Source organism: Gastrolobium bilobum, unplaced genomic scaffold (genome assembly GCF_033153095.1).
Source record: "Gastrolobium bilobum isolate Gb01-03AN ecotype WA unplaced genomic scaffold, APGP_CSIRO_Gbil_v1 utg12810, whole genome shotgun sequence".
Taxonomy (NCBI): Eukaryota; Viridiplantae; Streptophyta; class Magnoliopsida; order Fabales; family Fabaceae; genus Gastrolobium; species Gastrolobium bilobum.
The window spans coordinates 260,907-287,635 of NW_026897312.1; the positions used below are offsets into that span (position 1 = coordinate 260,907).

The window sequence follows — 26,729 nt, forward strand, 5'->3', positions numbered from 1 at the left end:
ACCTCTTTAACTTGAAAAATGGTATTTTAATATATTATAGAATTGTCAATAATATGTACAAAGGGTTCTCTATTTATAGAGAATATTTGACCTACTTTAAACCTAATGGGCTTGGCCCAATACAACAAAGGGCTTGGCCCAATACAACAATAAATGACTAAATAATAACTAAATCAATATTATTTACAACACTCCCCCTCAAGCTGAGGAATAGATATTTATCATTCCCAGCTTGCTAGTAAGTTCTTGAAATCTGTCTGAAGGAAGCCCTTTTGTTAATAGATCAGCTAATTGACGCCCAGTGGGAATGTATGGAGTGGTAATCAACCCGCTATCAAGTTTCTCTTTGATGAAATGGCGGTCAACCTCAATATGTTTAGTCCGATCATGTTGAACTGGATTATGAGCTATACAAATAGCGGACTTATTATCACATAGCAGCTTCATAGGTCCCTCACATTTTATTTTGAGATCATCAAGTACAATTTTTAGCCACAGTAACTCACAAATGCCTTGAGCCATAGCTCGAAATTCAGCTTCTGCACTTGATCTGGCAACCACATCTTGTTTCTTACTTCTCCATGTCACCAAGTTACCGCAAAGAAACATGCAATAACCAGTGGTAGAACGACGGTCAGTCACGGATCCAGCATAATCAGCATCTGTGTAGACTTCTAAAGATAGATTGCCATCACGTCGGAATAACAATCCTTTACCAGGAGTACCTTTAAGATACTGAAGAATTCTCTCTACTGCCTGCATGTGTTTTTCTTTTGGATCGTGCATAAACTGACTGACAACACTAACAGCATAAGCTAGGTCTGGTCTAGTATGGGCCAGATATATCAATTTCCCAACTAGCCGTTGATATTGTCCTTTATCAACTGGAGGACTCTCTTCTTCATAGTCCATCTTGTGATTCTGCTCAATAGGAGTATTAGAGGGTTTACACCCGAGCTTTCCTGCTTCTTTGAGAAGATCAAGAACATATTTCCTCTGGCTGATAAAAATTCCTTTGCTTGAATGAGCTACTTCTATCCCTAGGAAATATCTCAGTTTTTTGATTTCAAACTCAGAGGCAAGCCGTGTTTGCAGAATCTGTCTCTCCACAAAATCATCACCTGTGATAATAATATCATCAACATATACAAGGAGCACAGTAAGCTTCCCATTTTGGGAGTGCTTGAAGAAAAGAGTGTGATCTCCTTGGCTCTGTCTGTATCCTAAGGTCATCATAACCTTAGTAAATCTTCCAAACCAAGCACGAGGTGACTGCTTCAATCCATACAAGGCCTTTTTTAATCTACAAATTTTATTTTCCCCCTTCACAGAATCAAAACCAGGCGGGATTTCCATGTAGACTTCTTCTTCTAACTCACCATTGAGGAAAGCATTTTTCACATCAAATTGATTTATATCCCAATTGTAATGGGCAGCAAGGGATAACAAGATTCTAACTGTATTCATCTTTGCAACTGGAGCAAAGGTTTCTTCATAATCAATGCCATAGGTTTGAGTGTAACCTTTGGCCACTAATCGAGCCTTATATCTCTCAAGAGTGCCATCATAATTATATCTCAGGGCATAAACCCATCTGCACCCTACTGCTTTCTTTCCGTTGGGTCTACCAATAACCTCCCATGTTTTATTTTTCTCCAAAGCATTCATCTCCTCTTGCATGGCTTGAGCTCAATTCCTATCTTTCAAGGCTTCATGTACTGATTTTGGGATTGCAATAGAATCTAGTGCTGAAACAAAGCTTTTGTGCTGCACAAAAAGATTAGCAGAGGAAACAAAGTGGGAGATAGGGTATTGAGTACAAGAGGGACAGGAGGAACAAGTTTTCTTGTGACAAGATCTTTTTCCTTTTCTAAGAGCAATAGGTAAGTTATCAGAAGTAGAAGCAATGGGTAAGTCATTAGAGATATCAGAGGAAATAGACAAATCATGAGAGGAAATAATATTAGAATCAGAAACAGGAGATTCAGGAGACTCAGAAGAAATAGGAGATTCAGGACTTACCAGTGGTTCAGACGATTGAGGTTGCTGGTGAGACAGTATGGGTTGTATCTCAGGTGTATTTGAAGGTTCTGACACACCAGGAGCAGACACACTAGGAAGAGAGAAGATTGATCCAGACTCAAAGAAGGAAGGGGACGAGTCTTCTGAAGAACTATTCTCCCCCTGACGATGAGGACCCAGGAAATAAGATTCAGATTCTTGAAAGGTGACATCCATAGAAACAAAAAATTTCCGACTTGGTGGATGATAACACTTGTACCCTTTTTTATAAGGGTTATAACCAAGGAAGACACACTTAAGAGCCCTAGGATCCAACTTACTCCGATGTTGTTTATGAACATGGACAAAGGCAACACATCCAAACACTCTTGGTGGAAGGCTCTGCAATATTGGAACAGAAGGAAAGAAGGAAGTCATGGAATGAATAAGACTGATATTGTTAAGGACCCGTGAAGGTAAACGGTTGATCAAAAAAGTTGCAGCTAATATTGCTTCTCCCCAATAAGAACTAGGAACAGATGTCTGAAAAAGTAGTGCTCTAGCAACTTCAAGAAGGTGACGATTTTTCCTTTCAGCAACCCCGTTTTGTTGAGGGGTATCAACACATGTGAGCTCATGAATCATACCTCTGTCTGAAATGAATTGTGACAGGCGTTGATTGACGTACTCAGTACCATTATCAGATCTGAGTCTTTTAATACCCTTACCAAACTGAGTCTCAACCATGTGATAAAACCGAATAAATATCTCTGGTACTTCAGATTTGTCTTTCATCAAGTATATCCATGTTATCCGAGTACAATCGTCAATAAAAGAAACAAACCACCTAGCACCTGAAACACTGTGCACTTTAGAAGGGCCCCAAACATCAGAATGGATAAGAGAAAAAGGTTCCTTGCTTTTAATAGTGCTAGAAGGAAATGACACTCGATGGTGTTTTGCAAATTCACAAACATCACAATGAAAGGTCTCAACCGACTTATTGAGAAACAGAGAGGGGAACATAAACTTCAAAAGACTAAATGGTGGATGCCCGAGACGCTTGTGATGGAGCCAAATCATAGACTCTGCAGTAGAAGGATGGCGTGTCATTAATAACTGATTTTTGCTAGCATGGTCTGGAAGGAGATGATACAACCCATCCTGTTCATTAGCAACTCCAATTGTCTTCTTCGTGGTAAGATCCTGAATAAGACAATGAGAAGGAAAAAATGTGATAGAACAATTCAAATCAGTTGTAAGTTTTTGAGTGGAGATAAGATTAGTAGAAAGCTGAGGAACATAAAGAACATTTTTAAGAAACAAGGAAGGTTGAATTTGAATGTTACCAGAACCAATAACTGATTTATGGGATCCATCAGCTACGGATATAGTATGACTACCAACAGTAGGATGATAAGAACAAAACAACTCAGTACGACAAGCCATATGATCAGTTGCACCAGAATCCAAAATCCATGAGGTTTTAAAATCAGTGCAAGAAGCAAGAAGAGATATAGAACGTGTGCTCTTACCAGATAAGATCGAAGAACTATCATGCTCGGCCATTCTTTAACAAAAAAAGTTAACAACCAGCGATAAAATCAACCAAACAGAATATCAAATGACCTCTGATCAGAAAAATAATTACAGATCCAGACAGAAGACAAGAAGACGAGAAGAATGGTGGTGGTCCGGTCCAAAAACACGGCCGCACGCGCCTCCACGAGCCGGAGAAAGGAGCTGTGCGTGGGATTCACTCGCCGGGAAAGAGGCGGCGCGTGAGAGCGCGTGGATGGGCTTCACCGGCTGAGATTTTTCTGGTGTGGTCGTCCAGTGAGCGCGCACCTGTCTGTGGGTGGTCGCGGTTGAAAAGTCGCCGGAAAGTGGTCCAAACGGTGAAGACAGATCTGATTGGAGGCGGTCGGAGGTGTTTCGGTCGTTTGTGGCGGAGGAACAGTGTGTAGAATGATAGATCGGAGGAAAATAAGGTCAACAATGGTCCCCTTGGTCCAAAATGTCTCCGGAAAAAATTTCCGGTGGCGGCTAATGGCGGCAAGAGGCAAAGAAATTAGGGTTTTGTTAAAAAAAGAAGATAATATGTGCGGAAGCAAAGCCCTCAGATCGAGAGCTCTGATACCAACTTGAAAAAGGGTATTCTAATATATTATAGAATTGTCAATAATCTGTACAAAAGGGTTCTCTATTTATAGAGAATATTTGACCTACTTTTAACCTAATGGGCTTGGCCCAATACAACAAAGGGCTTGGCCCAATACAACAATAAATGACTAAATAAAAACTAAATAATAACTAAATCAATATTATTTACAACACTTTATGAGAGTGAAATGATATAAATTGTGTTATTTATAAGAATAAACATTTTTTTCCCTTTTTTTAACAATCCCTTTGTTATTTAGTAAATATTTGTGTGGGTAGTTGACTCAGGTTATTTAGTAAGACCAATATGAAAACTTTACAAATAATAAAGAAAATGTTAAAAAAAAATTAAATCTTACAATGTATTATCGAGTTTAAAACGTATATCAGTGGATTTATCGAGTTTCTTGTTGTAGCGTATTATTTTTTACACTATATTTTAGTGCATATTACAGAATAACTACCAAAAGTAAAACACTATTTCATCATATACAACAAGCCAAAACAACAGTAAATTCAAGAGCACTGTCAATCTTGAAAACAATAAAGCGAATGTGAAACTGAGTTGTCATTAATAACATTTTATTATACACTTACATCTGAATCCACGATCCCAAGTAATAACTCAACATATTGTAAAATTATTGTAATCAGACTCTGGAGGGAACGAGATCAGAACAAAATTTAAATATATCTACTAACTTCCTTGATATTTCGCCAAAAAAGAATAAAGATGAGATAAGACCTGTGATGGTGATGACAGCTGTCAAAAAAATTGCTTTTGACTTCAAAACAGAAGTTAAGGGTATAAGGGCCTTGTCCAAGATGGGAAGGACTTGCAACACCATCTTGGTGCCCTCACAAGAAAATCTTCAGAATGCTACCACAAAAATGCATCACGGGACTGAAGTGCATCTTCCTTGTGTATCAAGGAAATTCCAGTCTCAGGCTCACTACTTTTAGCTGGTAAACATTAGGATATTATGTTCCAATTCTTTCAAGATTTTCAGAGACAGTTTTCATCCTAGGCCGGACCTCAGGGTCTCCCTCCGTGCATGATAGTGCTACATGAAACACAGCTAGCACCTCTTTCTTGGCACGCACTTCTTGGAGCAGTGATGGATCAACCATTTCAGATAATGGGCTTTCTTGTTCAAACCCTTTGCTTACCCACCTCACCAAGTCAGGGACTTCAACAGAAGTTGATGCGGCAGGAGAAGAATCTGGGGACTTGCCAGTAAGCAATTCAAGTAATACAACTCCAAATGAATATACATCCCATTTCTGATTGGGTCTGCAACCTGGAACTCGAGCCTCTGGGGCTTTATAGTTGTTAGTTCTCTCTGTTTGTGATGACTTAAAGTAAGGAAGAGCTCCACCCATAAAGCCACCAGAGGAGGGGTTGTTCCCGGTGATGCTGATCAGTCGGTTAAGACCAAAATCAGAAACGAGGGGTTGGAAGTCTGTGTCAAGAAGGATGTTGGAGGGTTTGATGTCACCATGAACAAATTTTCTTGGACTGCATTCATGGAGATAGGCCAAACCCCTAGCTGTTCCTTTGGCAATTCTCAGCCTGGTTGACCATGAAAGATTCGGAGATGGTTGACCATTTCTTCCTGCATAAATAATTAGGATTAAATATGAACTATTTGTAGCTGAAAATTTTTATTGGGAAGATTATAAATCTAGCACAGAATGCAAATGCAGATTATGAGTTATTTTTTGTTGCAATTACAAATTTATGCTGTTCGTACAAAAAAAATGTTGTGAAGATAATAAATCTAATACAATGCAGAGCAGATCACGAGTTCTTTTTATTACAAATGCATGTTGTTCATACAAAAAAAAAAAAAAAATTATACAAAATTCGATATAGAATGATATATATCTTCTTGAGATGAAGTCAAATACAACAATTTCAAATATTTTTATAAATAGTTTCAGATATAATAATCATTAATAATTGGTTATGTATCTTAAATCCTACATAGCACATTTTCCTTATAGTAGTAAGACATAAGTGGAGTAGAAGCAAAGAGAGTAGGAAAACAGTTATAGTAGGGCCCGGGTTTAATACAAGAGATCGTGAAGTTGGTAGAGACTGCTTCAAAAGCAAGAAAGTTTAGCCAAAAGGATAAATAATGACACAAGGAAAAGCAAAGTTTTTCGCCAGGAGTCAAAGAACTAGGAAGTTCATCTATGAAAAAAAAGAACCAAAAACTAGGAAGTTCAACTTTAGCTGAATGAAATAAAGGCACAAAAGCGGCACAAACTTGCAAGTTCTTTTTTGGCCTACAATCACAAGACACTTTATACAAAGCTACTTTAAAAGATACTGTTAGGTATTTTTCAAAAAATAAAATAAAAGATACTGTTAGGGCGTGTGTGATAAGCTGAAAATATACGTATTAAAAAGGAATCCGAATAATTAAGTCAAACAGACACTGCTCTTAAGAAAAGGCTTTGGAAGTGGAAAATTGTAACTTTTCCACCTAAAGTTTTGGTTTGTTTTGTGGCCCCATGTGGTGAGAATGTGATAAAGTTCTAGAAGTTCATGGTCCCAACATGAGTACACCATTGCCATCGCATTCCCCAGACACATGGTGAATGTCTTACTTTCTCGTCGGATCTCTCCAGAGGGCAGGTCATTTACATTAGGAACTGTTGTCTCACCAAACAATTTCTTGGATCCAACGCCCCTTGCCAATAATAAATAAACATCTAACAAAACTACATCAAATTAAATAAAAAAAAAAAAAAGTAAGATTATTCCTGTGTTTCTCCCAAGACAATTCAAAATTTAATATTGCACACTGGCAGCAGTTAACCAACCAGTTTGGTCCCATTGTCCCACAAATCTAAAACAGAAAAGACAATTCTAGCCCAAAAAAATAAAGATATGGAAGAAGACAGAACAGTCAATTTCTTTCATTATTCCCATGCAAGTAATCTAGCATACTTTTCTAATAAATTTTTAAAAATTATTAATTTATTATTTTTGCTAAAAAACCTTTCTAAAAAGGACAACAATTCTCTTTTGGCTGAATTAAAAAAAGGACAACAATTAATCAGATTATTAAGCGCATAAAACATAAAATTCAGAGAGAACCTCGTCTGCTCATTAAATTCCTCTTGTACTAATTCTTGAAAACAAAAATGTTGAAAAGAATCTCATACCAAGTTCCGTGTTATTTAACAGCTTACAGAATGTCAAATATTATATGAATTTAATAAAAACATTCCTAAAGAATAAGCTATTATGTATTAAAGTACATGAACTTATACAATATATATATTAATTTTTATAAATGCACTAGTATATCTTAAGTTGTTAAACGCTCAAGCGGTCAAGCCTATACTAGTTACTACCTTATTTTCAATATTTTGTTGATAAAAAAACCATTCATCTCAAAAATTTGAGATGATCAAATAGAACAAAATTGAGCTTTTAATAACAATCTCCTAAAATTTTATATTACATTATCTAAGATCTAATGTCTGTCATTATTATTAACTCTCATCATTAGTCATCATTGTGTCCACTCTTTCCCCAAAGCAAGCCACTCTGATATGTATGGTAAGGAGTAAAAATGGAGGTCAAGCCCCCTTCATCACTGAATGCAATGAATGAATGAAATGAATGACCCAAAAGGAAAAGGAAAAAGAAACAGAGGAACAAAAATGTGAAAAGAACTGACCTCTAAGGGCAGTGGTCAAATTGCCATTGGAGATGAAATCACTGATCAAAAGCTTCTCATCAGGAGCCCAATAATAAGCTCTCAACCTCACAATATTAGGGTGCTTGACTTTACCAATGGCTTGAACTTCAGCAACAAACTCCTTGTATCTCTGTTGATCCCCACCCTCACCTAATCTCCTCACAGCCACAGGTACCCCATTCCCAAGCACAACCTTATACACAATCCCTAACCCACTCTTCCCCAACACATATGCAGAGGCCCTCAATAGCTCATCAAGCTCAAAGTTGAAACCTTTATCAATGGCCACCAAATCCCCTTCCCCTCCTCTCCCACCACCCTCTACTTTCTCACCTTCCTCCACCTCAGAATCATCACTCTTGAACCCATTCATGCATCCCAAAGAAGAAGAACCACAACGATAACAACAACAAAATAACCTTGATTTCTCATTGTTCAGATCGCCAAGCTTGGTTTTCCCAGTGCAACTACACCCATTGGATTTGTCTTTATTCTTCCAATAAACATACACAATCACAAGACCAATCAAAGCCACCCCAGCAGCATCAGCCACTGATATCAGAACGATCAAACCGGGACTAAGCCCTTTATTGGACCGGTTCGTGTGTCCACGGACCGAACCGGGACTCGCACCCGGTTCACTCGGCGCTGAACCGGTGCACTGTTTTTGCAGAGGGAACCCGCATAGGTTTGGGTTGTTGAGGAACGCGGTGGGTCCCTGGTTTGAAAACGACCCCGTTTGAGGAATCTCGCCGCTGAGATCGTTGTTTCGGAGATCGAAGCTAACCGTCACTGGTAACTTCCCCAGAGACTTGGGAAGCTTACCGGTTAGGTGATTGAACGAGAGGTTTAGGCTTCCGGCGAGGGACCTCAGATCGCCGATTTGGTCCGGGATCGAACCTTCTAGAAGGTTAGCGGACAGGTCGAGCTGGACTAGGCTCTGCAGGTCCGGCCACGGAGCCGCCGGAATCTCGCCGGAGAATTTGTTCCGGGCGAGGATCAGGCGCTGGAGTTGCGAGCAGTTTCTGATTGACTCAGGGATGGCGCCGGTGAGAGAGTTGTCGGAGAGGTCGAGGTTTTGGAGGCGGGGGAGGTTGCAGACGGAGGGAGGGAGGTTGCCGGAGAGGTTGTTGCTGTGGAGGAAGATACTGTGAAGTGCGGTGGCGTTGAAGAGCTGGGAGGGGATGGAGCCGCGGAAGGCGTTGGTGTGGAGGTTGAGACGGCGGAGGTAGAGAAGAGTGCCGAGCTCCGACGGGAGGTAGCCTCGGAGACCCTTGCCGGAAAGGGCGATTCCGACGACGCGGGGCTCCGGAAGGCCGGAGATGTTGGCGCAGCTAATGCCGGACCACCGGCACGGGGTGGGGTCTCCGTCGTTCCAGTCGGAGAGCACGGAGGCGCCGCCGCCATCGACGGCGGATTTTAAAGTTAGAAGTGCAAGGCCGTCGGAGGAAAGAGAAACGACAGGGTGAAAGAAGAAGAGGAGGAAGAGAAGGAAGAAAGTAAAGCTCATTTAGAATACGACACCGTTTTGGAAGATGTGTTAGAAAAGGTTGCAAGAGTAAGTAAGAAAGAAAGCAAGTTGTTTGTATATTTATGAGAGAAAAAAATTATCTAAGAGTTGGGGGAGGATGAGATTTTAATTTGGTGGGTCCAATTCCCGCCAAAAAGGTAGAGAGAGAAAGCAATGAAAGAGAGAGAGAGAGAGTGGGGGAGAGGACTTGCTAACAGAAAGAGTGAAGTGAAGTGAAAGAGAAGCAATAAGCAATTGGGAGAAGGAAGAAAGAATCTTTCTCAATTTGGTGACAAATTGAAATTGGCTTATTGGATTGGGAATTTGGTTGAGTTACTACTTACTCAAATAATGTTGATGATTGTGCTCAACTGTTATTTGCCTCGTGGGGTCTTAATACTTCTTTCTTTTTTGTTTGGACTTTCCACAATACAGTATAGCAAAGTCAAGTTCTTAATCCACATGGAAAACTTTAGTTGATTCCTAATGTATGTAAAAATTCAATGATTGGAAGTTTTTATTTGTTTCTATTTTGTTTCTTTGTGCACTCTACTTGAATAAAATACATAATATATTCCACAATTCAAGTCTTTGAGCAATGTGGTTGCTTATTTCACATGTTTCAACTTTCAACTGTAGCAATTTAATCATTTTTAACAAAGTCCAAGTTATTTTTTTAAGCTATTGGATTATATATTCAATCTATCCCCCAATAATTGAACCTGAATATTATAAACTTTCTTCTTGTTAATACATGAATGTTACTCTTGATAAGCCAAGATCCTTAATTTAATTATATCCAAAAATAACTTCGAGAATCACTAAAAATTTTAGAATGATGAAGTGATACTTGTAATTATGTTTTAATTATATTTTCAAGTAAAGATCACAGGAATCCTGATATCTGTGAAGATTTAAAGAGATTAGTTATGATAGATAAGTATCCCTTTCATAAGGGGTTGGGGTGAGAATCATAATACCCATTATTTAAGTACTTAATATATGAGATAAGATTATTTTGTCTACCTTTATTCTACTTACATTTTGTAACGTCTGGCAACTTGCAAGGATTAACGACTGTCTCCACACACTAACACGGGACTTTTCAACATGTTTTGTCCTCACTCGCACACTTCGTTTTTCGAGGAGGTCACTCATCCCAGAATTGCCTCAAGTCAAACACACTTAACTATGGAGTTCTTTTGTTCTGAACTACCGAAAAGTAGATGCATCTTGTTAGTATAGGTAGTACCAATTAGTTCTTATAAGCTATCTCAAACTGTACCGTCTCATACTAGCACAGTCTCTGGAATCTCTCTCTTTCGGGTATTGATTCGATTCATTCATGTACCCCGTCGCTGGAAGCCTGCCAAGAGTCGCTCCTTGTCCATGCCCTTTCGCACCGGCGATCACTCCCCGCCCTCGTCAGTGCCTGGGATGTTACACATTTGCTTACAACTCTTAACACTGTTAGATCATAATCTAATTCAATGGTGGAGATTCACACAATAAAACAAACTTTTTTACCATTTTCTCTATTCCATTGCCTTCCACCCTTTCTCTCTCCTTCCACCCCCTTCAACAACCATCATCTTCGACGATCACAAGCACAACATTTTTTTTTGGAGCAGTATTAACTGAACATGACAAAGTTTCAATTTATGAAATTGACCTAATCAAATTATATGTTTAATTTATTAAATATATCTTGTGGACCTGATTGATCCTGCGATATCCTGATTTAGTACGAATATTGATCCTGCGATATCCTGATTTAGTACGAATTTGTAAGCACAATTAGCCAAATAACTTGTACCAAATCAATTAATGATTTAGTTTCTGATTGAATTGGTTGGATGCCGTTCTAACAATATTGCAATATATATATATATATATATATATATATATATATATATATATATATATATATATATATATGGTGGTTGACAAAGATAAGTGATATGGTGGATTGCTGTTTGATAGTGGTCTCATGGTAGGACGATTTGGGACTCTGATCTCACGATCACACGATTTGGGACGGTGGAGAGTGATGTGGATGGGGAGTGGTAGGCTTGACGAAGATGATGGTCGTCAAAGGGGGTGGGAGGAGAGAGAAAGGGTGGGAGGCAGTGGGAGAAAGAAAGGGGTTAAAAAGTTTGTTTTATCCCGCAAATCTTCATCGTTATATTAGATTGTAATCTAACAGTGTTAAAAGAGGTAGGCAAAGATAGGTGGAATAAGAGTAAGCAGAATAACATATCCCTTAATATATTACGATTTTTTCTTTCTTTCACTTTGAGATAAGGAAAAGATTTAGTATATCAACAAAAATAATAGTTTATGAAGTGTTAATAGTTAGAGAGAGGATATTCATACTATCTTATTTTTCTATTACCATCTATTATCATTCATTAGGGGTGTACATAGTTATAATATTAAAGTTATTATATGTCAGTCAATAAGTTTTTGAAAAGTTTATGAAAAAAAATATAATAATTTTAATATTATAACTATGTACTCTTAAAAATATATAGTGATAATAGATGGTAATAAAAAAATAAGATATTTCGAATATCCTCCCTCTAATAGTTAATAATAAATGCATTTGACAAGTATGAATTCCAAGACATTATTATACCTTCCGGACACCATGAGTTCTTGTTGTCATCACATTTTGCAAAACTTGGGACTTAGTGCTGTAATCCCTTTCTTCAACCAAACACTACTCTCTCGAAATCATAATGGCAAGGACACACATTCATTGTCATTGACACTTGTTTGTACCTCACATTCCATTCAAATTACAGTCTTCTTTTCCTTCATTTAATTGGGCACTGCAGAGAGACCTATCCTTTGCTGTAATTATTTATTCATTGAATGGAACAATACGTGATAATTACATCGACTTCTCAATCATGCAAAACAAACTTAGAAGCTAACACAGCCACACGTACGATAACTCAATTAATGCATATTTGTTTTCAGTATTTCTGGAGTGCATAATTTAAGTAATGATTTCTACCAGCAAAAGATAAAACGACTTTATGCATGCCCAATGATATCTTTCCCCTATTTCAAAAGAAGACAGATTAAATTCACTCCTAAAGAATTAATAAAACACTTTGCTTTGTAGACAAGGGACGTAGTTAGTACCAAATGAATTTCAACTACATAAAACCAGCAAAAAAAAAAAGAATAACTCCAACTGTCAGATCAGGAACATGGATCTCGCTCCCAAATAAATGAACTTAATAGTTAGTTCTCTGTAATAAATCTTATACAGTTTACTAAATTTTATTACACAGAATATATATGAAGAATTAGATCCAATTATGAAAGAGTTTCACCATTGAAACAATTTCCACAGATATTGAACATGAATGACACACCAAAATTAAAATATCCTGAAGTGTTCTGATATAGACATAATTCATGTTTAAAACTGAATATACTTTATAAATTGACAAGTTCCCTGCATCTAAGTTTGTAAATGGTTTTAATTGACTATATATATTTTTGGTTGCTAACTTGAATTTTTTTTTTTTAATGAAACCATTGTGAGCTTAAAGTGTTATAGAGGCAGTATTACTGTGGGAAAAAAAATCCTGAAAGAAAAAAAAAAAAAAAAAAAGGTGGGGTATGGTTTGCATTTCTATATATTACCATAATCAACCTTGTCTTTCTATGATATTAATGTGTTCTGCAAGGTCAATGCACCCCTTCCTGTGGATGGGAAAGCTATTAATACACCATGTGCATCCAGCATCTGCAAATTTTTAAGGTCAGTATTAATGATTCTTCAGACCTTAATTATCCAGCTCAGTTTGTATTGTATAGTTCCCCTCTACGGCCCTACCTTCCCCCATTTTTATTTTTCATGACCTCTTCTTCCACTTCTGTATGGCTTGGGATATTTTTTTTCAATACTTCCAGAACCTGAATTCACCTGTTTTTGTGATATGCAAACGGAATCAAAATTCCTATTATAGCAAAGAATGCAAGAAATAACCTCACATTTAATAATTTGCATTTTTTAGTGTTGCCCACATAAGTTATCAATCTCATCATAATTGGGTCCATGATTTTTCTAGATATGGGGGAATTTTTCAGGGAGAGTAGATGATAAAATATCTTGAATAAGAAGTTACTACTAAACGACTTCCATATGCGTTAATTTCAACGTCAAGACTGAGTGCCATAAAGATTTGACCTAACATAACAGATGAATCCAATAATTTCAACGTCAATTCTAGATGCATATAGAATACTGCAGCATAATGCACGTAATGATATTATTACTAAGAAATCTGCTGATAAAATTTGTAACATAGCCATCCGAAAAAAAATTCCCTATTTGATCCCGGTAAACTACAACCTATTTTTACAGACAGCAATTAGTACCAAAAAAATATAGCAGTTTGACATATCTAATCAAACTTCGTCTGAAAATGCAGCAGAGTGATTTTACGTAATGGAAGGATCAAATTCGCCCTAAAGATGAAAACAGATTAGAGGTTCAAGTTTCTATTATGTTCTCAACTATCTTTATCAACAAAACAACAGCATAGGAAGCATTGGATACGTCGGATCTTGACAACCTACGTAAGATCTATTTTTTTAATTTGAAGTGTTTGCAATTTAATAATTAAATCACATTAGTAAGACCTAAACTAGTAATTTGGTCCTCTAAGGACTCGCATTACATCAGTTTTTAGTTATTTAACAATTTTAATATAAAATAAATTCTATAAAGCAAAAAATACATCAAAATTGTTCTTATTTAGTGTATAGTAACTAAACTATTTATATAATCCTTATTTTAAAATTTAATTTAATTTCAAATTTTTTAGAAGACTAAATTGTGAAATTGATATAAAACAAATATATATATATATATATATATATATATATCTTAAATTTGTGGTTTAATTTATATAATCTTTCTAAATATTTGACTTCAAACAAATCCCTTAAAAATTTAAAAAAAATTAAAATAATTCTTATTTTGATGTATTATAACTTGACCAAAAAATAATAATTTTTATATCACTTTTATTAATGATCAGATGATTTATTTAATGTCAAACTTTTTAAAAAACCAAATTAATATCAAATGAAAATTTAGAAGACCGAATTAATAATTTAATCCTTTAGTAAAGGGCCATAAGTGATCAGAAACTTTAGAAGACCGAATTCGGTATTGTGGAACTGATTTGAGATCTAACAAATTATATTTATATTACCCAAAAAAATAAAACAAAATAAAAAATCAACCGTATGCTTTGGCATTTCATGCAGCCAAAATAATTAGATACATTTAATTCGGAGTCAAACACAAGTATCACCTCAAACATCCCAAAACGACTTATGACATACTAAATTTCGATTCTCAATAAAGATATATTTATTATTAATTTAGTTTGAAATATATACATGTATATATAAATTTAATTTACTAAATTGAAAGACAAATAAGTTCAATTCAGAAATAATTTTCACTTTAAATAAAAATGTTCCTACTGTAAATTCAAAATTAATTCATGTATACATCAGGTAGTTCTAAGAATCAGAGGAAAAGTGAAATAAAATTTCTCAGAACAGAAAACAAACAAGAATCAAAATATTCAACAATCAATCCTATATCCAACACCACCGAGATCCTCTCAATCGAATAGAGGTTGCAACTTGCAAGTGTTAACTACTATATAAGACGTCCACCATTTTTAGCTAAATACTAACCAAACCAATACCCGCATTTTTCTTAGTTCCTGTGAAAACCGGTAACATCAAGAGGTCAGTCTTTGTTCGAACTCAATTTCTAGAAGGTTGGCATAAAGATCATTAATTTCGACCAAGAAAATGTATCAATTTGGATTTAGTACCAAAAGGCCGACTATAATTCTGTAATTACCAGTGGTGCAGTCAAAAGAACTATAATCCTAAACCAAATCATGATATTTCAATATTTCTTTATGAGATCATGCTTCAGAGTTCAGTCCGAATTACTCAATTTATTACATTGTGGAAAAATACGTGAGAATTTTTCATCAGGAAACATTTCAAAACATTTTAGTGTTAGAGTAAACAAAGCTTCCTACAAACTCCAAGCAGCCTTTCGTGCATCTATTTCCTCAACAATGAAGCCTGCCATTGACATCCTTTGTATGCCAACATGACATTGCTCTTGAAGGATTAGGAAATTGACCAACATGGCTAGGAGGAAAGAAAAACTAAAATTATATGCAGAACATTTTCTTTATTGCTGGAGGTGGGGAGAAGAGAGCATAGGGAAAGGAAATGCCCCTCTTAACTAGTTAATTAAACACATTCGTAACCCACCAAAATATAACTCTCATGAGTTTGCATAGACTCATGGATTTAAAGGGTGGCTGAAATCAGGCTCTTATTCTATGACAAACTAAAGAATGACTATAGCAAGAACAGTAAAAAGCAAGGATGACAAGGAAAAGGGAAACCAGTAGTGAGAAACCAAAATCATGTCCATAATAGTCTAACCTTTTCCAGAAACATGGGGGGAATAATACAAATACTTAAAAAGTAAACAAGCTTGATGGGATGCTGTCAAAATGAGAATTAAGTTCATATATTCAGACCTTAAGCCAATTTATGAAGCAGGTGCTTCAGAGCCTGAGCTCACGTTATCAGCCACCGAGGCAGAGGGTGGAACATATATCCGTGCTTTCTTGAGAATTTCAGCAACAACCCAACATTTATGCTTGCTCAAAGGCCGAGAAGGATCTAGCCGAACCTAAAATAACATGGCAAGATCAATAGTTTTATTGACTTTTCTGGGGAAACCCCAAGTACCAACCAAATGACAAGGATAATATTCAAAAGAATTATTGCTGATAAACAAATCAGCCAATTAGATGGGTAAGTTCATGTTACTAACTCGGTCACCAATGTTACAGAGATTCTGCTCATCGTGAGCCATAAATTTAGAGGTGCGCTTGACATAACGGTTGTACACATTGTGGTAGCATAGTCTATCCACTGCCACCACCACTGATTTCTGCATCTTATTGGAAACCACCATTCCTAAGACTTGCTTCATTTTCCCCCAGCAACCTGCAATCCTCGAATCACATACAGAAAAAGAAAAAAAATGCCATTAATTTCACATTTGAATTTCATGGACTTCAACCAGGGATGTAAACAGGAAAATATTTGTCAAGGGTTTGAACTAGAAAACTCACAATCCCCATAGACCCCCCCCCCCCCCCCCCCCCGATTAAATATACCTCCCCGCATCCAAATTTGATCCTTTCAAGATATGCAAAATGGCAAACCCATAAGAGAAGAACAAGAGCTTTCAAACTACACCAAACCGGCCCATCATGGGGCTTGCCTAAAATAAGCCATGTCAAGTTCAAATCCCAAACAAAAAACAATTTAAAAAACACTGACCCGCTGCAGATGATTTCTAAGCACCCTTTTATCTTCTGCAAATGATACCAAAAAGCCATTCTATCTTTCCAACATAAATCTAACACTATCACTAGTCACACCTGCTTCATTTTTATTTTTTTATTTTTTTTCATTCTAATGCTCTCTCACAAGAAACCCTTCCCTCCCTAATCTATATATTTAAAGCAAAATCTCCAATGATTAATCCAGCATGAAACCAATGTCCATATTTCAGTCAATTCATAATTTACTAATACCCTACATGTATCATAAGTAAACTAAGATCAATTCCAATACTCCCAGTCCCAAACACTAAAGCAAAACAACTATTTGCGAGAAGCCAAAATTAGAGAACAATATGTGTTCATGAAATCAAAATATTTAATCTCCATAAGATAACTTTTACCATAACTCTCATTCCAATCTCGAAATTACCCAAACAATGCAATTCAACATCATTTAAATCAAAAGCACAAAAAAATGAAGTGCAAAAGGATTGAGCGAAATTGAAGAGAATAGAAACCTTAAACAAAACGAAAGCAAGGAGAAGTGGTGGAGATTGTTTCGAAACGCGGAAAACGGTGATAGTTCCACGGGGAAGAAATTCTGTCCGGCAGGCGGAGCTTCGGCGGCGACGCCGGGGAAGCGAGGAAGAAAGGGATCGAAGGTGGTGCTGACAGTGAACTGCTTCGACTCAAATGAAATTAGAATACAACCGAATAAAGATAATTTTGAGTGTTTGCACATTGAACTAAGCTTTTTTCACCCTTTTGCCCCTTATTAATTAATTAATAACCATTTTGCCCTTGATTCGAAATTATTTATCAATCTGCCCCTCTTTAATCGACTACCTTGCATTTTTAATCGACTAAATGGCCAAAACAGACAAAAAATGGCTGTTGGGAGATTTAGTCGACTAAATCTCCAAATTTGACAAAAAAAAAAAAAAGAGTAGCCAGTATGATTTTAATCGATTAAGTAGGGAGATTTAGTCGATTAAATCTTCCAACAACCATTTAGTCGATTAAACATGCAAAGTAGTCGATTAAAAAGGGGCAGATTGATAGATAGTTTCGAATCAGGGGCAAAATAGTTATTAATTAATTAATAAGGGGCAAAATGGTCAAATAGCCTGGAACTAAGGCTTAAAACCCTATGGATATTATTACGTGATGTACATAATGGATTTTATTATTATTATTATTATTATTATTATTATTATTATTATCTCGGGATAGATTATTCTACCTATCTTTTTATATCTATCTTTGTTTATTACTCTAAAACACTATTAGATCAAAATCTCAATAAGAGAGAGAAGTGATAAAGGTTAGAATTGTTTATCAACTGATCCAAATCGATTTAAATCGCGGTGATTGAACCAAAAAATCAATAACTGAGTTAATCGAAAACTGAAAAACCAAAAATTATCGCATATTTTAATTGGATTGGTTTGATTTTCGGTTTGATTGGTGAAAACCGATCCAACGTACTATGTATTTCTTATTTTGAAAGATGGTGACTTGGAATCTTGGATATTATTGATAGTAAACTATCTTGTTTTAGTTTTTATTATCTATTAATCTATTTTAACTCCTCATGAATTTTAAGACTTTTAGTTTGAAGACTTAAATCTTACAGTGGTTTTTAACTTTGAATGACTTTATTTTGATATAGCTAGTGATTTATTTGACTGAAATTTTAGGGTTTTTTCACCCTTTTGCCCCTTATTAATTAATTAATCACCATTTTGCCCCTGATTTGAAACTATCTATCAATCTGCCCCTTTTTAATCGACTACCTTGCATTTTTAATCAATTAAATGGCCAAAACAGACAAAAAATGGTTGTTGGGAGATTTAGTCGACTAAATCTCCCTATTTAGTCGACTAAATCTCCATATTTGACACACACAAAAAATAAGTCAGTATGATTTTAATCGATTAAGTAGGGAGATTTAGTCGATTAAATCTCCCAACAACAATTTAGTCGATTAAACATGCACAGTAGTCGATTAAAGAGGGGCAGATTGATAGATAGTTTCGAATCAGGGGCAAAATGATTATTAATTAATTAATGAGGGGCAAAATGGTCAAATAGCCAAAATTTTAGCCTTTTTCAAAAAATTGAAAATCGATCCAATCCACACCGAATAAAATTGAATTGATTGGATCGGATTTTAAAAAAAAAATCCTAACCGAATGAATTGGATGAGATGATTTTTGCTTCAAAATTGATCCGATCCAGATCGCGAATATCCCCAATAAACGTAATTGAGATTCTGATCAAATGGTGTTTGAAAATGGTAAGCAAAGATAGGTAGAAAAAAAAGTAGGTAGGGGTGGCAATTTGGGTTGACCAGCCCCGCCCCGCCACCAACCCGCCAAAAACGGGGCGGAGCGGGTTGACCCGCCAAAAAATATGGGTTGGAAAAATGAACCCATCCTGTTTTATGGTGGGTTAGCAGGTTGGCGGGTCAACCCACCAATTATAAAAAATTAATTAAAATTCAAAAAAAATTATATTTTATGAATTTTTCTAATATTATTTTATTTTATTTCATACTTCTCTATATTTTTTTAGTCTCAATCTTAAATGTATACTAATATTTGTCAAACATTCTTTAGGAATTTATATATAGATAACATTTGTCATAAATAAAATTGTTATTCTTTATTTTTTCTAGGAAGTACTAAGATAAAAATAAATTGGATATCACAAAAATTTAAGGACTAATGAAATACTACCTAATTGTGAAAAAAAAAAATTATAACCCGACGGGTTGAACCCGTTTTGACCCACTTCTAGGCGGGTCGGGTTGAGGTGGGTTGGTGAGTTGAAAATCTCAACCCAACCCGTCCCGTTTTAGCGGGTTGACTCGTCGGGCTCAACCCATATTGCCACCTCAAGATAGAATAATATATCCCTATTATTTAATGCATCCCAATACATTAATCCATTATGTTTTGTTTAAATCAATATAAAATACAATTTATAAAAATTAAAAGAAAGGAAGATTCCAACTTTAATTCTATGTTTCCTCCTTCTTTCTTCAAATCAATTTTATGATAAAATATTAACAACTAAAAATATATTATCCATTAAGAATGTGTATGAGAGTCTTCTCAAATTTTTTTTTTTAATTTTTGTTCTGGAAAACAGAAATAATTAGAAACACTGAAACAGTGTTTGATAAAATCGATTTACTTTTTTATTCCTGGGAATTAGTGGTGTTAACGGGCCGAGCCGAGCTTTTGTCTTAAAAGGCTAAGCTTTGTATTTAAATGTGTCAGTCTGAACAAGCCTATTACCTGTTACGAATATAATTATCGGCATGTGGCCTGACTTATTTAAAAAAAATAAAAGCCTGATTTAGCCTGTTTTAAAAAAATAAGACAACAAAAATTTATCCAAATAGAATATACAATCAACAGCACTATTAATTCCATAAATATTTAAAAATTCAATGTATATTCAAACATCATAATATAGTACAAAATCATTCAAAAAGTCTATTTAACCAATAAAATGGGATGAAATGGATTAAGGAAAGAGAAAGAGCTATTACAAATATTATAAAAAATATAAAATAAAAATAAAAATTATTACATTGGCCAGCCTAAGAGGCTCTAAGACCGAGATTTTGAATTGGAACCTGAAGACTTTTTATTAAACGAGCTTTTATACAAGTTCAAGCCTGATTCCAACAACTAATTTTAGACATGTAAGCTCAGGCTTTCACGAGCCGAGCCAAAGGTCGCTGAAAAGCCCCTGGTTCATTTATCACCCCTACTGGGAATGAACCGGTTTAATTTTTTATTAGGGAATAAAAAAGAAGTAATTTTTTTGTTTTTTATTTCAGGACACAAAAAATAAAAACACTTTTCTCTCACTCTCTGATACACATCTCCTCTAGGGGTGTGCATGGAGCGGTTCGGTTCGGTTATTGTCAAAAATCAAACCAAACCAGTTTTAAACGGTTTGGATTTTAAACTGAACCACTTTTTTTTTAAAAAAAAAAAACGGTTTTTAATTTGTCCAAACCGGTTTGTGGTTTATAACCGGTTTTAATTCAAAACCGATTTTAAATCAAAACCGCTTATGAACCATAAACTGGTTATCAAGTTCAAAGCCGATTTTTTAACAAATTCAATATCGATTTTTGATGGATTGTGCTATTTTATAAGTAGTCATTTGTTTCTCGCAGTTATAGGTAGTTGACCAACTATTTCTCGCAAGAATCTTCATTGTTTTGGAACTCTCACGACGAAATGATTGTTATAAAAATTGTTCACGTTCTTTTTACGGAAAACATTTCCATCAAAATTTTCCGCAAAAAATTTTGACGAAAAATATTTTCATCAAATTTTGTGACTAAAAACATATCTATAAAAAAATTTGACGAAAAATTGTTTTTGTCGAAATTTTTTACGGAATATAAATTTCGTCAAAATATTTTCCTCAAAATATTTTACAAAAAAACATATTCATCGAAATTTTTGACGAAAAAATATTTCTATCAAAATTTTCCACGAAACACATTTCCTTCGAAAACTTTTGACGGAAAAAAATTTCATCAAAATTCTTTACAGAATTCAAATTCCGTCGAAAGTTTTCGACAGAAATATTTTCGTTAAACATTTTGACAAAAAAAATTTCGTCAAAATTTTTAACGAAACACATTTTCTTCGAAAATTTTCGACGAAAAATATTTCCGTCAAATTTTTTGATAAAAATCATTTCCATCAAAATTTTCAATGGAACACATTTCTATGAAAAATTTTCGTAAAATTTTTATGACAAACAATTTGAGGGAAATGATTTGAGGGAATTTAAATTCCGTAAAGAACTTTGACAAAAAAAATTCCGTCAGAATTTTTTATAGAAATATATTACATCAAAAAAAAATTATGAAATATTTTTCGTCAAAATTTTTTACGTAAATATTTTTGGTCAAAATTTTCGTTGTAAATGTGTTTTGTTGAAGATTTTGTTGCAAATATTTTTTGTCAAAAATTTGGACGGAAATATTTTCCATAAAAAAATTTGACGAAATTATTTTCCGTCAATTTGTTTTATGAAAATGCGTTTCGTCAAAAAAATTTACAGAATTATTTTTCCTTGAAAAGTTTGACATAATTGTTTCTGTCGAAAGTTTCGACGAAATTTAGATTTTATCAAGAATTTTGACTGAAATATTGTCCCTCAAAAATTTGTCAGTGATTATGACAAAATCTTGTTCCGTCTCTAGTTTCGACGAAATTATTTTCGCCTCTATTTTCTACGTAATATGATTTTTTTCAAAATTTTCGACGAAATTTTTTTCTTCGATAAATTTTGTTAGTATTTGAGACTTTTCTAATAATGTCACATTTAAAAATGATTCATATTTATGTAATTTTTACATTTTAATGTTAAGGATAAAAGATAATACTTATTTGTTCTTTAATTGTAAAATAGTTTGGTTATGGATAACCATGAATAACCAATTATTTTTATGGTTTGGTAAATAACCAGTTTATAAAATAATATGTAGTTTCATATGAAACCGATTTTTAAAATGTGAAACAGTTTGGTTATGGATCGGTTCGATTCTTTTGAACATTTTGACACTCCTAATCTCCTCTACCTCGTTCTGTTCCAACCAGGGCGTCTTTTACCTATAAGGTAAACTTCTCTTTTACTCTCCTTCTCTCCATGACTCAATCTCTTCAAAACATTGTTCCTCTTTCTCTCCCTTCCCCTCCCTTCAATGTGTTCAAAACATTTTGAACACATTCATGTTTATTTTCCATATATTTTTCTCTATTTATCTCCGAGTTACCCCAAGAGTCTCCGTTGTGTGCAATGTTGAACCGAGAGTTAAATCTTTTTTGATTTTGGAAACTGAACGGTTAACCCTAATTTTGACCTTTTTGTGTTTAAATTCTTTCATCTTTTTATTTGAGAGTTCTGGTTTAATATAATACATCTACGTTAGTTTTGGTTTAAATTCTTTCTGTTTCTTTGATGGTTGCATTCAATCCCCAATTTGATATTGATTTATTACCAAAACTTATGAGATATTCAAAATTCGTTGGAGACTTGTTATATTTTTCGCATCAATTATTTTTGCTTTAAATTATGGCTTTAATGTTTCTAAAGTGAATGTAGATAAGTTATCTACATTTGCGGCTAAAACGACGTCGTTTTGGGTTGAAAAATTAAAAAATTATAATAAAAAAGACTATTATAACTCTGAAATAAATTATCATTATAAAAAGGGATGGGATATTGTAACAACCAATTAGTGTTACTACTAATGTTACTACTAATGTTATTACCAATCAATTTCACCGTTAGATCGATTATGTGGATCCAACGGTTATATTTATTTTCATCTTTGTATGATTATGATTTTTTATATTTAAAGTGAAAGCATTAAATATGGAAAATCATAATCATACAAAAGTAAAAATAAATATCAAATATGGGGAATCATGACCATACAAATATGAAAATAAATATAACCGTTGGATCAACATAATCGATCTAACGGTGAAATTAATTGGTAGTAACACTAATTGGTTGTTACAATATCCTTTCCCTTATAAAAATACCTTGATTTCCTTCTTAATACGACGTCGTTTTGGGCTCAATGTAGATAAGTTATCTACATTAGAAAAAAAAATGAACTCCCAAATTATTTGGATATCTTGTGGCTTTTTAGAAAGTGTAACTCACTTTTTCGTAGAACTCTTGCTCCAGCACTCAATGATGTATTTATCTATTCATTTGTTTCATTAATATTAAGGTAATGATGTGGTATTAAAAAATAAGTTGTATTTTTATATATTTTAATATTTTCATAAGTCAAAATATTATACTTGTTTTAGTATTTTCATTGTATTAAAATATTATATTTTTATATATTTTTGTATTTAATTTCATGAAATAATTATTATTTGTTAAATATGAAAATTTTGCATTTCAGTTAAAATATATATTTGGTTATTTTACACATTGAATGAAATCTTTGTAATTATTTCAAAAATAAAGAAATAGACTTGTATTATATTATCAAACATAATTTTATTTTTCAGAATAAAATATAACACTTTATCAAACATATTTTTTCTACCAGAAACTCTTTCAATGCGCAAAAATATATAAAAAAAAAAATCCTTTTAAAAACAATGCAGGAGAACGAAATCAACGTTATGCACGACAAAAATTGACACAGAATATTTAATTACACACGCGAAACATATAAGGAGAATAAGGAATAAATAATCAATTGATAATAATGATTTTGTCACACCATTTGGTTGTAGTGGATTTGGATCAAATATAGAAAACAAGCCACTTTTACTTTTCAAATAAGTGTTATTTTTTTCTAAAGTTATTTTAGATAATTTTATCTAATATTTATTGATATAATATCATTTTAGAGCAGAAATTATGGTGTATTTATAATTTTAATTTATTTTAAGGTTATAATAGTCTTTATCATTATAATTTTTTAATTTTCTAACCTCAAAATAATATCGTTTATTAAATAAAATTATCTAAAATAATATTAAATACTTTTTTCCCGTCAAATAATTGGCCTTTTGGGATTATTTTAACCCGTGAGCCCATGAAATTAAAATTATTTTTAATGCTACGGACCGAATTTTTCACTCACAATATGATAGGTGTTTTACTTTTTATCAAATTATTCTCTTACTTAATTTAACATAAATCATTTATTAATAATTTTACAAAAATAAAACCCTTATCACACTGTGAGTGGACATAGCGCTAAAGATATTCTTCACGAAATTCAAGAAGGACTACTCCGATTTTTGCTTTCGAATTTTTGGTATGTGTGAGTACCACTTCGTGCTCCATGTATGTGTAAATAAACTGGTAAAAATACTTGATTTATTTAGGTCTTCAAAAGTTATTTATGTAATTTGATCAAAATAATTAAGTATTAATGAATGAGATAAGAATAATTCTTAAAAAACTGAATTCGCATCATTTCATTCCGCAAGATATTTGATTATTGAATCAAATTTAAATATTAGTACGATTAATTGATGCAAATAAATTTGGAAAAAATTTAATCTTAAAGACTGTTAAGAAAAAATATTTAAGCTTATGAAGTATTTATAAACATTCAGAATACTGAGATAGGATGGACAAAATTTATTAGAGAGAAAAGCTCCTGGATGTAATTTAATAAACAAAATATTTATAAAGATATTCGTATATAATATAACTATTATATATTGAGATATGATATATTTAAGAATTCAAAATTTACAAACTATACTATGTAGTATGTACTATGGGTAGTACAGATTACTACATGCTTAAGTAATATGTATTACCCATAGCCATAATACATAATGTAATTCTAAGAATTTGTAAACTTTGAATTTGTAAATATAACCATTCTCTTATTTATTAATGAAGTGTTATTTATTCCCAATGAGCAATTTATAATTATAAATCAAGTTACATATTAATTACATGATATCAAAATAAATAAGTAAATGATCAAATGGGAAGGTTATATATATAAATTTTTGTTTACAAACTACACTATGTGTGACCGGTCATACTTCAATCAAAAGTGTATGACCGGTCATAGTGTAATTTGTAAAACAAATTTGTAAATGGATCATTTTCCATTATCGAAACAATAATTTACTTTGCAGAAAACCCCTCTATTTGCTATAAACAATTCTTAGTTACTGGCCTTTATATTCTTATTTGTATTTCTTTTAAAATCTTATATGAGTATAAAAACAAACATTTTCGACAAAATCTCGACTCATGAAGATGAGGGTGAGGGAAATTTTGGTATAAAGTTATATTTGTATTCTTACGAAAAAATTATTTCCTAAATTTGAAATTCGTAACCTATTGATCACAAAAAAATAATTCTATATTAATGTTCTAAACCACTTCTTAAAATCCGATTGAACTGTACCAAATAATCGAATCGAATTGCACTTTTTTAAACTAGTTTGTGTTATGATTGAGGGGCCTAAGCTTAAGAGGAGGGATGGAGCTCCTTTTTGGGCCAAGGATTACATTGTGTAATCAGCCCAGTTATTAATTACCCATTGTCATTATAGTTTAGCCCAATTAGTTTTGTTGTCTGTTAGTAGGTGAACTCATCGTGTATGAGTCTTTAACATTGTTAGCTTACGTGTCAATGATAGCAATTAAGTTACAAGGAGGTTAGGAGGCGTGGCTTATAGAGGTGTTGAATGTCATTTTGGAAACTATTGATGAATATACAGAATTCTTGTTTTCAGTTTATCCTTTTTGCTTTCTCTGTTCTCCATTGATCTTCTTGTTTTCCAATTGAGATCTCAACATAGGATCCGCTATCCTATCATTGATGCTTTCATCTCTTTGGAGCTCAACAAGATTTCAGCATGCGTGTTCAAGATTTGGCTGATGAGTTTTGAGCGTTCCGGATTCGCATCGATCGTAGCTTGGAGGACATGCAAGCTAGGGTTGAGCAACGCTTCAACGAACATCAAAATCAGTTCATCAGTATCAATGCGCAAATACAAGAAATACATGTAGCGGTGGTAGGCACCAATGTTCATACACATGGTGTGCATGTTTCAGGGGGTAATGATTATGGGGGAACATCGCAACCGCGATTTGCTCCTGAAGATCCTCGCTTACTCATGAAGTCAATTCGTATGGAGTTGCCGGTTTTCGATGGCACTGATCAGAATGGGTGGATCTTTCGCACTGAACTGTATTTTGGATTGCAACAAGTTCCAGAATCACTTAAGGTCATGTTGGCTGGCATGCGCATGGAGGGTTTAGCAGGACCTTGGTTTCAGTGGTTATTCAATGGGGGTTCAGTCCAGTCTTGGGAGCAACTAAAGTTGGCAATTCGTCATCGATTTGGAG

General features: G+C 34.0%; 2 protein-coding genes across 3 annotated transcripts; both read right to left on the reverse strand.

Moving 5' to 3' along the window:
- Positions 1–4,717: 4,717 nt before the first annotated feature.
- Positions 4,718–9,399, reverse strand: LOC133305888 (receptor protein kinase-like protein ZAR1). Its single transcript, XM_061506135.1, has 2 exons — positions 7,863–9,399; positions 4,718–5,780 (listed from the first exon to the last, which is right to left on the reverse strand). Exons 1-2 carry the CDS (start codon positions 9,391–9,393, stop codon positions 5,146–5,148), a joined length of 2,166 nt encoding a protein of 721 aa, XP_061362119.1. The 5' UTR covers positions 9,394–9,399; the 3' UTR covers positions 4,718–5,145.
- A 5,514-nt stretch (positions 9,400–14,913) lies between these two features.
- LOC133305889 (uncharacterized) lies at positions 14,914–17,509 on the reverse strand. 2 transcript variants are annotated; one of them, XM_061506136.1, is made up of 4 exons: positions 17,345–17,509; positions 16,307–16,482; positions 16,008–16,162; positions 14,914–15,161 (listed from the first exon to the last, which is right to left on the reverse strand). In XM_061506136.1, exons 2-3 carry the CDS (start codon positions 16,466–16,468, stop codon positions 16,019–16,021), a joined length of 306 nt encoding a protein of 101 aa, XP_061362120.1. In that variant the 5' UTR covers positions 16,469–16,482; positions 17,345–17,509; the 3' UTR covers positions 14,914–15,161; positions 16,008–16,018. The 2 variants fall into 2 exon arrangements, with proteins under 2 accessions (XP_061362120.1, XP_061362121.1); XM_061506137.1 differs by lacking the exon at positions 14,914–15,161 and adding an exon at positions 15,204–15,606.
- Between the last annotated feature and the right edge of the window lie 9,220 nt (positions 17,510–26,729).

Coding starts and splice junctions, on each gene's coding strand:
- LOC133305888 (XM_061506135.1), bottom strand. CDS start 9,393: ATGAGCTTTACTTTCTTCCTTCTCTTCCTCCTCTTCTTCTTTCACCCT. Junction 5,781..7,862: donor TTTGACCACTGCCCTTAGAG/GTCAGTTCTTTT, acceptor TTATTTATGCAG/GAAGAAATGGTCAACCATCT.
- LOC133305889 (XM_061506136.1), bottom strand. CDS start 16,468: ATGAAGCAAGTCTTAGGAATGGTGGTTTCCAATAAGATGCAGAAATCA. Junction 16,163..16,306: donor TCTGTAACATTGGTGACCGA/GTTAGTAACATG, acceptor ATGTTATTTTAG/GTTCGGCTAGATCCTTCTCG.